This window comes from Callorhinchus milii, unplaced genomic scaffold, assembly GCF_018977255.1.
Source record: "Callorhinchus milii isolate IMCB2004 unplaced genomic scaffold, IMCB_Cmil_1.0 Scaffold17, whole genome shotgun sequence".
In the NCBI taxonomy this organism is placed as follows: domain Eukaryota; kingdom Metazoa; phylum Chordata; class Chondrichthyes; order Chimaeriformes; family Callorhinchidae; genus Callorhinchus; species Callorhinchus milii.
This window is the reverse complement of record NW_024704758.1, coordinates 4723626-4734877: the sequence shown is the minus strand read 5'-3', so window position 1 is coordinate 4734877 and position 11252 is coordinate 4723626. Positions and strand designations below refer to the sequence as shown.

General features: G+C 42.5%; 1 protein-coding gene across 1 annotated transcript in view; it reads left to right on the top strand.

The window, feature by feature from the left end:
- Positions 1-3831: 3831 nt before the first annotated feature.
- syt7a (synaptotagmin VIIa) overlaps positions 3832-11252 on the top strand; it is a 232515-nt gene continuing 225094 nt past the window's right edge. The window contains exon 1 of the mRNA XM_042341383.1: positions 3832-3951. Coding sequence (XP_042197317.1) covers positions 3924-3951 — 28 coding nt within the window. The 5' untranslated portion in view covers positions 3832-3923. The remainder of the gene's footprint in view (positions 3952-11252) is intronic.

The following is an 11252-nucleotide window of genomic DNA, read 5'->3' as shown; positions in this document are numbered from 1 at the left end:
TCGGAAAACCACCTATGTGTTCGTACTCACATAGAAAATAACATGAGATTTCACTTACTTTCCTCTACTTAGTTGTATTCCTAATTCAGTTTAGACATGAGAGAGATTTAATAATCATTCCATTTAATATAACTTCTTATCACATTGTCAAATACCTCAAAGCGTTTCACAGGATTTACTGTGGAGTGCAGTGACTGTGTCCTTTGTAGGTGAATGTCACAGCCAATTGGTGCACAGAAGTGTCCCACAAACAGCTTTAAAGTGAATGACCAATTTTATCCTGGAGTTTGTTGGTGAGAACAACTGGGAGAAATCCTCTCTCTTTCTCACAGAACCATGAAATCTTTAACATCCAAATTAATGAACAGACAGAACCTAGTTGTAACATCTCGTTCAAAAGACAGCACCTCTGACAATGCACCACACACCGGCAATTCCCACTTGTGTCACATGAATTTGATATTGGTTTCCTTCGCATTGAGTTTACTCAGTGAGTGGCTGAATTATGCACAGCAGTGTCCCAGGTTTGATCACTATGTGCTGAGATAGCTGATTTCAGCCTGTGCAGGGAAAGGGGCTCCAAACGTAAGGGAGAAGAAAATCAGCAAGGTTTCTGCTCCTGATTGCTATCCAGTGACCTCTACTGGAGATTTGTGTGTGTATGTGCGTGTGGCTTTGCCAGGTGACAACAGTGTGTGTGTGTGCGCGCGCTAGTGTGTGCACCAGGTGAGGACGGTGTTGGGCTCAGCTGTGACGTCATCCAGTCTAATAGACTGTCAACTCAGTTCAGTATTCATGAATATTAGCCACTTAGACAAGATTTTTGCAAGACTCTGGAACTGTACTTCTGGAGAATGAAATGAAAGACAAATACTTTCAGGAGAGAACATTGCAAGAGCAAATCTATAAGTTTGTTTTTCATTTTTGCTGGGATCTTAGTTTCATGTTCAGTATTTCCCACCATAGGGTCACCTACTCGTTTTGTCATAGGTATATAAGATAACAAATAAGTAAAGTACATTGACATAGAGACGTCAATAGAAGTGGTTTGAGTTCATCCGGAATAATCCTAACATTTGATTCATGTCTTTCACATCGGGAGGATGTCTCCAAACACTTCAGGATTCCCTTCTTTTATCCAGTAGTGCCAATGGGATTTAATGTATACCTGAAGACATGGCCTAGAAACATATTCACTGAATATTTGAGGTCCCTAATCACTTGACTGCTCAGAACCTGTGTGCTCATAGCACCAAAAAGTGGAGTATATTTCTTCCTTGCACCACTCTTGACTCCAAACCTGCCAAGTTCAACTTCAACAAGCATGACCAGAGGGTGTCCATGTATCAGATCCCAGCTGGCCAATAAAAGAATTGAAAACAATAATAATCCTTGCATTTGATACAGTATCTCAAAGCGCTTCACAGGATTTACTGCAAAGTGCTAACTGTGTATTTGTAGGCAAAGATGAACAACAACAACTTGTATTTATGTAGCACCCTTCATGCGGGGCAATGTCTGTGGGCGGGTTGTGGGAACTTTACTCTGTGCTGATTTGAGATCTTAAAATTCCATTAAGTGAGGCCATTTTACCTTAACGTTGAAGATTTGTGTTGAACAAATCTTACTTTGGAAGCCAGTTTCTTTTTTAACAACTGCGGAAATACTGGCTTCGAAAATTAGAATTAATTTAAGCTATTTCCACAATTCTGCATTATCTTAAACTTCAAGACTAGGATTGCCTCAGGCGGTGAAACCTTGGTGAAAATGTCGGCCTCTGGTGTTATGACATCAAACGGTAGATACCAAAGCTGGAATGGCTTTCCTTCGGCAGTGATTCTCCTAGATTTATGAATTTGACATTTCGCCCAAGGAAAAGTCCAAAGTACAGACTGAAGCTGTATTTGGTCAGATCGGATCAGCCTATTGAATAAATATCACATCTAGCACCCGAGGTGTATCTTTTCTTTAAAACGATCGGGACATCTTTGAACTGGGCCAAGACTTACAGCATGCAAATAATCAATGATACAAGAGTAGAAAAAAGTATAATAATCCTTGCATTTGATAGTGCCTTATCACATCATTGAGACGTCTCAAAGTGCTTCACAGAGTATACTGTAAAGTGAATTGATCGTTTTTTTGGGTGAAACGAGGCAGCCAATTCCGCACAGCAGGGACCCACAAATAGTCGTAGATTGAGTGACCATATTTTTTTTAAAAAAGGGATTATTAACCCCAGAAAGCGATCTACCAATCGACTAACAATTGGGTTCCTACCTACTGTTAGGTAAACAGAGCTGTGTGGAATAAGGAAACGGCCAAGGTTTCGCCCTGCCTGGGAATCGAACTTGGGTCTTGGGTGTGATCCCAGCACTCGAACCACTACGCCACAGGACTCCATAAGAAAAAACAAGCTGTGATTAGACATCTCCCTAGCTTAGTTTATAAAGCTTGCACCTGCAATGTTGCAGTATCTCAAAGTGCTTCACAAAGTCTCTCTGTAAAGTGTAGTGAGCTGGGCAGCCAATTTTTGCACAGCAATGTTCCACACATTACCGTGAAGTGAGTGACTGATTTTATCTGGGAGATTGTTGGCCAGGACACTGGGAGAAACTAGCTTCTCTTTTCGAATAGTGCCATGGGCTCTTAAACATCCAACTGAACAGGCAGACGGAATATTTGATTTAACATCTCATCCATCTAAAGGCGCTTTCAAGCTTTGAATAATGCAGCGCTCCCCAGCACTGTATTACGGTGTCAGCCTGGACTGTTGAGTTCAAAGTCCCGATGGGGCACGCTTTGACCTTCCGACTCGGAGGCGAGAGCGAGCGTGACCAACTGAGCCGGGCTTCGATACTGAGGGGATAAGGGTATTTAAAGATTAGTGGGGAGGGGTGACACAGGGTCTGCACCTGAGACCCCAGTTCACCACTGTTGTGGATGGAACCACCCTCCCTCCCACACCAGAGTGTGTGAGAAGAGAGAGAGAGAGAGAAAGGAAGTGACATGTCAGGACTCCAGGAGGCTGCAGCTGCTATATAAAAAAAACCACAATCACTGCCAAATAATAATTACAAAGTAAACATTGTCAGGAACACATCGAATAATAAGTCACAGTACATTTCCTTTACCCTTTAACTGTGACGCTGCTGTTTCAAAGCAATTTCCTGTTTAACTCCAGGAGAGAGAGAAAAGAAAAAGTGTCCAGAGCAGAAATTGACTCCACTGTCCCCAAATAAGCCTCTTGAAATCCACTTTAAGTCATTTCCTTCGGGTAAAATGATACAGTGCGTCCTGCGAAACACTTTGAAATCACGTGAAAATACAATGAGAATTGCCTGATTTGCCTTTGTACGTGTACCACAGACATCAAAACTAAAATGCAATTAGAATTGCATTATGCACTTGTGCAAAGGAGAGACCGAGAGAGAGAGAGAGAGAGAGAGTGAGAGAGAGAGAGACGATGCAATCAGTTATATCTTTTGGTTGGTTCGTGCACATTGGAAATAGACGAAATGCGATGAGTGTTGTGGTGGTATTTGCTCCTAAGAGAAATAGAGATAAAATGCAATGACAGTGGTCTCAGGGAAGGAGGTGGGTGGTTGCCCACATTGGGGGGAGGAGGGGGGGTGCTGATTGCTTCAGGTGATGGGGGTGTAGAGTCTGTGTGTGTGTGAACGCGCCTCCGGGAGGCGTGTGCGCGCACTGTGGTGGTGGTGGTGGGTAGGACCGAGTGAGTGTGGAAGTGTGGAGGGACGAGGAGCTTTCTCGCAAGAGGTCCGCCTCCTCCTCCCCATCCTTCCTCTTTCTCTCTCTCTCTCTCTCCTCTCAAAATGCTCGGTGCCGCTTGCTGACATCCCTTCCTCCCGCATGCAACACCTCCCCCCAAACCGAGGACCACTTACCCTGGGCAGGAAAACATGTTCCTCAACAAGGACACTGCGAAAGGTAAGAGGAGGAGTGGGTGGTGGGGGGGGGGAGAAAAAGGCAAAAGTGCATCTTAATGTCTGCAAAAATATTGAGAGAGAGCAGGTTTGCCTTTCCTTTTTTTTTGCAGGATAATAAGCAGAAATATGTTTTACCTCTCCTCCCCGACTCCTTCTTTCCTTTCTTTCTCTCTCTCTTTTTAAAGGGCTGGGAGTCAACCTGTCGCACTTCAAAGTCAGTGTCTCTCTCGGTCAGACAGACGCCACTATCTATCTATCTATCTATATTATATATATATATATAGATTTTTTTTCCTTTTTTTAAAAGAAAAGACATTTTTGTGTGTGTGTGTGTGCAATATAAAAGCAAGTGCCTCAATCATCCTTCCTTCCTTCCTCCTCTCTCTCCCCACCACCAAACAACTCAGCTTGATTTCCACCTCTTAAAAGACGAGTGGAGTTGCAAAGCAGGAAGTTTTAAGCAATACTATTTTTTAACACCCGAGTTGTGAGCGACTGAGGTGGAGATTGTTGTGTGTGTGTGTGTGTTTGTGTGTGTGTTGGACATTGACGAGAGAGGCAGGAGAAAGAGGGGCTGGGGGTGGGGGGGGTGGATGGATAGATATAGTGTGTGTTAAACTCTTTTTAAGAGTTTTGCTTTTGCAAAATAAAAATAAAAATTTGGGCGGTGGAGGGAGATGTAGAGAGTGGAAGAAGAGAAGGATAAATGGAATCAACCCTAAGGTGGAACTAGTTCGCAATGAGAGTGATTGGGGTCTGTTGGTTTGGTTGGTGGCTGTTCAATCACTTGCATTGGACTTTCGAGTGAAATTCTCTTTCTCCTTCACCTCCTTTCATCCCTCCCCCCCTCCCCTCCTTCATCCCTTCCTTTCTCCCCAATGCACGGGTGTGTCCCGCCGAGAGGTGCCTTTTGATGTTGTTAAATGTCTCGACACGACTCCCCAACAGCAAAGCGATGAAATGCTGTATTAGTTGAGCTGCATTACAGTGTGTGTGCGTGTAACTCGCTCTGTGCATTGATTTACAAGGTCAGTTCCTTCTCGACTCCAATCTAGAGATGTGAATGAGTCCTTCAGGGGGGAACAGGTGTTCATTATTTGCCCCCCTCCTCCCCAATAGATTGTCCTCCAAATCTTCATACCCAAGGTCATCTGATTCCCTCTCTCTTCCCCCCCTTGTTGTACCTTGGGCCCCCTTTATAAACATACCCCCTTTATAAACATCTCGGCTGGTAACCCGAAAGGTGATGGATATGGTACCAGGAATAAACTGCCCCCTTTTTGGTACTTATCGAACTGCATTTGGTGGAGATTGCGGGCAGCTGAACTTGTGTGTGTGTGTGTGAATAGGTTTTGGGGAGGGGGCTTGGCTCCCTGTGAGACAAACTGTGGAGTTATTTAAACGACTTCATGCATCAATAGTGGTAAAAGTTCCTCTCTCTGCATTGAGAGGACGTGGAGAGAGATGTCCAGGGCTCTAATGGCTTTGGATGTAGTCTTGATAATTAAGTAGAGAGAGAAAGATAAAGAGTGGGGAGGGGATCACCAAAAGACTCTCCTGTTACATCTAAATAAATCCGAACAAAGTGTACACTAGTTCAGACAGACTAAGAGTTATAAATAGATGGGGCAAGCAAGTTGATTCTTTATAACGCACGAACCTAATATTATTTTTTGTGTGTGTGTGGGGGGGGGGGGAAAGGGTTCGTTTTAAAACCAAAGGAAGGCGTTTTCATTCTGTGATGAAGGGTGGCGAGAGATGGAGATGTTAACCTACGTTGGAGAGCTCCAGTCGGGTGTAAACTTGGCTCAGTCGGTGTGTTATCCAAACTCACTCTGTCGCTGTTAGTCGTGTCCAGTAACTTGTGCTCAGTGGGGAGTCTTGTCACCACGTTCATCATCGTTTAACGTGTTCTATTTACATTAGGGTGAAAGGTCTAACCGTGCAATATGGAAGGGGTGAGAGAGAAAGAGAGAGAGAGAGATAGACAGACAGAGAGAGAGATGATGTGTGTGGGGGAGAGAGAGAGAGAGAGAGAGAAATCAATGAAGTCCCCATCCCAGTGCTTCAGTGATTTGGGGAAATCTTGCAGCAAATGCCACTTCTCACACTGTCCCTCGCGGTGAATTTCACATCTAAACACAAGTCACGTTTAGTTTGACTGACTGACTAACAATCTGTGGATGGGTTTCTCCCTCCCTCCCTCCAAAAAAAATGCATTCCCCCCCCACACACACACATGGTGTACGGAGGGCCATCTATGTTTTCTCTTTTAAAATAAGGGATGTAAAGTCGGTTTCCAGTGTGATGAGCTGGAGGTGTTTCAGGTGGTTGGGTGTCAGAGAGAAAGACACACACACACACACCTAAGCTAACCATTGAGGGGCACCAGAGTCTGCAACCTCGCCTCTCACTCCATCTCCTTCCTTTCCCAGTGCTCCCCCCCCCCCCCCACTCCCCTGTTCAGATTTTTTTTAAAAAAACATTTTAAAATAGATAGTAGCCGAGTTATATATAGAAAACACTAGAGCATCCCCACAGGGATGCTGTAACTGCTGGTCATGTATTTATCAGAGTGTGTGAGCCCCTCTCTCTCTCTATATATATATATATATATATATATAAGGGTGCAACAAGAATGCAAGGATATAGTTATATACAGGGGAGGGTGAAAAATGTCTCGGGTCCCGTCTTGTCAGTTTTGTTCAATCTCCTGCCTGTTCCTGTGATTGTTCTGTTGGCGTTATGAGCCGTGTTAAGCAAGTCTGTGTCTGTGTCTGTGTGTGTGTGTGTGTAATACACAAGTATCAGTCACCTATTTATTAGGTATATGTCTGTGTGTGTGTGTTTAATTGACTTTTTTTTGGTTTTGTGGGGGGGGGGACAGAAAGCTGATTGAACACTGTATTTGTTTGGCTCTTTGTGGTGGTGGGAGAAAAGGAGATGGGAGACATGAACACGCACTGTGAACAATGATGGGCGACTGGCGTTAGTGTGTGTTGAACTCTATTATTGTGTGTGTGTGTGTGGACGTGTATTATTGTGTGTGGACGTGTATTATTGTGTGTGGACGTGTATTATTGTGTGTGGACGTGTATTATTGTGTGTGGATGTGTATTATTGTGTGTGGATGTGTATTATTGTGTGTGGATGTGTATTATTGTGTGTGGATGTGTATTATTGTGTGTGGATGTGTATTATTGTGTGTGGATGTGTATTATTGTGTGTGGATGTGTATTACTGTGTGTGGACGTGTATTATTGTGTGTGGACGTGTATTATTGTGTGTGGACGTGTATTATTGTGTGTGGACGTGTATTATTGTGTGTGGATGTGTATTATTGTGTGTGGATGTGTATTATCGTGTGTGGATGTGTATTATCGTGTGTGGATGTGTATTATCGTGTGTGGATGTGTATTGTGTGCGTGGGTGTGTATTGTGTGCGTGGGTGTGTATTGTGTGGGTGTGTATTATTGTGTGGGTGTGTATTGTGTGTGGGTGTGTATTGGGGGGTGTGGGGGGAAGGAGCTCAGTTTGCGACAGCGAGAGAATTGTGTTTAACCGTGTCGAGGAGTAACTGGGGGGGGAGAAAGGGGGTGTGGGGGGGGGGGGGGGAGGGAGGGAGGGTCTTGGTGTACGAGGTTGGGCCAAATTTGCCACTCAGTCAGTACACGTCCTTCAAGGACACAACACAGGGAGCCAAGAGGAGGCGTGGACTTTCATTGTCGGGTGGATTTTTTTTTGCTCTTGCAAAAAGATTCATTCAATCTTGTGTTGGGCAGCACAGCACAGCACAGGGCAGAGAGGTTTGTCAAAAGCAGTTGACAATTCAACCCCCTTTAACCCAACCGGGAGAGTTGATGATGGATGTGTTCCAGGGGACCAATTCCAAATCATTGACCTTCACAAATGAGCAGCGATAAATTAAGACCATAAACACTCAGCTGATATATCTCTGTGTGTATATAATATATATATATATATAACTTCATAAATATATATAGTATATGTGTGTACACTTAAATATATATAGTGTGTGTGTAATATATATATAACTTCATAAATATATATAGTATATGTGTGTACACTTAAATATATATAATGTGTGTGTTTAATATATATACAACTTCATACATATATATATATAGTATATGTGTGTACACTTAAATATATATATATTGTGTGTGTATAATATATATATATTGTGTGTGTATAATATATATAACTTCATAAATATTTATATACTGTATATGTGTGTACACTTAAATATATATATTGTGTGTGTGTATGATATATATAACTTTATAAATATATATACTGTATATGTGTGTACACTTAACAAATATACATAATGTGTGGGTGTGTGCAAACCGAAAGCCAACCTCATGTCGGTGAAATAGATCACTCCAACACAGATACCAGAGCGACTGTAAACACATTGCCAGGGCATAGGCTGTGGCTGTTGGAGATGCAATTGATCACTTGCTGAGCCTCGCCAGAACCATTTATTAGCCTCATCAATGCAAACGCTCTTCTCTTTGCTTGACTTCTTAACGGTGACTGGGACAAATGCCTATTTCTTTCGCTGTTGAAAGTAACCATTTTTATATATTTTTTTTTAAAAAAAGCAAACAGCGCTAAGGGAACTGATGTGCAGTATATCTTTCTCTCCTCTCCCCCTTTCTCTCCTCCTCCTCCTCCCTCCCCCTGGGCTCCTTTTACATCCTCCTATTAAAATCCACCCCCTCCTCAGTGGGAGATTTTGAGAGGTTTTTATATTATTTTTTGCTGGGGGGTGGGGGGAGTAGGGTTGGAGGAGAGGCAGTGAACACATAAATGTTGATGGGTGGTTGGCAGGTTGTTGGAAACACCCCAAGTGACTCGATTTTTTTTTATTCCAATTTTTTTAAAGATATGGTTAACACATTATGACGAGGTCTGCAGCCAACCACCTGGACGGTGATCAGGTTCAAATCATTTTATTGGACGTGCAACTCAATTATCATTAATGCAATAAACCTGCTGCTTGACTGCTTTCCCTCTTGATGGTTCTCTCGCTGGAGGGAGGGAGGGGGGGATGTGATCATTAGACAGGCAGAGCAGATGTTCTTAATGCATGTAACCAGGGTGAGGTTTTCCCAAAAGGTGTGTTTTTTTAATCATATATATATATATATATATAATTGGCTGCCGCGTTCGCCCACAAATGTACAGTCAATTCACTTTACAGTGTGTTCTGTGAAACGCTTTGGGACGTCCTCCCGACGTGAAAAGCGCTATATCAAATGCAAGGATTATTATTATTATTATTATTATATCTAATCCAGCCAGACCCAGAGAGCGCTTACAGCCTATTAACCCACTGTGGTACTCGTTGAAAATGAAAGAGGGTCATCATGTTCCAAATGCAACAGCAGGTCTCCAAAAGGAACCTCCTGTTTTGGTGCAAATTTCTATAGACTGGAAACCAATTGAACAATTTGCAACGGGACGACTGTATTCTATCCAACTTGGCATCTTTCCCGCAACTGAAAAAGATTCAAGGTTGTTAGATGATGTGATGAATCATTGGGACATTATAATAATAAAACGAATAATAATAGTGTAATTCTTGCATTTGATATAGTGCCTTATAACCTTGTTGAGGCGTCTCAAAGTGCTTCACCAAAATACTAAAGTGAATTGACCGTATATTTTGTAGGCAAAATGCAGCAGCCAATTGCGCACAGAAATGTCCCACATACAGTCGTCGATTGATTGACCAATTTTTTTAGGGGGAAGGGATTATTACACCTGGAAAGCAATCTGCCAATTGACATTGGATGTGTTGGATGGACGGTCTTGCATGGACTTTGTAACATGTAATGCTTCCTAAGTGCTGATTAGAGTAGAGCCCAACTCATCCATGTTCCATCAATGAATGCTGAGCAGAGTTAGCATGAATGAAAATAAACACAAACTATTTCAAAAACTGCTTTCCATTTACAGCCACGCCTAAAGTTGGACAAATGTGGAATTTTAACATGAGGTGTTGTGCGAGTTGATGCCTGGAGGGAAGGAGGCTGGATTTGAACAGGGGAGATGTGAGGGATGATGAATGAATGGGCTTTTGTTCAACAAACAGAGTTAAATAAGCAGAGTTGTTCTTTGAATATAATTGAGTAAAATGCGCTGGAAACACAGACTTTAATCTTTTGCATTTGCACCACTGTTGTGGTTTTCCCATTTTGTTTAATCCCTCGAGTAAGCTTTATTTGTCAAGATGAATTACATGCCCTTAGAGATGGTATTATTTGACATTAATGTGGAGTGAATCGTGCTTTGTGTTGCCAATGAAGCCATAGGCTCATTACATACTAAGTATTAACATTCAGCCAAACAAATTAAAAGTTTACTTGAGATCTAGAGTGGTTTGTTAACTGTTAAAGAAGTTAATTTTATAGTCCAGGCGAGTAAACCAAATGACAATCCCACAAGTGAGAGTGATTCTGCTACAAGCAGTACAATTAGTGTAACATGGTTCAGGGTAGCAGTGGGATTTCAAATTGCTGGCCTCCACAAATCTTTCCTGGACATTGGGAGGAGTGGGAAGGGAAGCAGCTGAAACTGACAATAAGGTATACGCAACTTCCGCACTCAGGGCCGCTTGACCACTTTCGCTCGTTGGTTCTGGGGAGTGTGGTCACTGCCAAGTGGTCAAATCCCACAATGTTAACCATCCCTTCCTGTTGAAAAGGTTGGGAGTGATTTTTAATAATAACCCTTGCATTTCATATAGTACCTTATAACGTCTTCGAGACATCTCAAAGCACTTCACCGACTATAATGTAAAGTGAATTGACTGTATATCAGAGGTGGGGCCGTTAAATAACTTTGCTGATTTCAGTGTTCATTGTGAGCTGCTGGTACCTCCGGGATGTGCTATTTCTCTGTGACATTGTGTGGTGGTTCTGTTGCTGAAGTTCGAACATTGCTTCGAGTAAAACCATGCAATCGAATCGTGGACTGCTGTTGTCTATCACTGTCTGCTATGACAGTCATGGCCAGTCATTTCTCTTTTGCCAAGAACAGAGTTGGCACTGGCCCAAGATCTCAAACTCTGATATAAAATAGTTTACATAATGTTTTAAGAGTGAAATACAACAACAACAAGATTCCATTTATAGAGCGCCTTTCACGTCGGGAGGTCGTCCGAAGGCGCTGGCATCTTGGAACTTATGATGTAGATAAGCCTCTAACGATCTTGTAGTTTACTATTTACATTTAATATCTGTGTTAATCCTTGAAATGCAGTTGATCTAT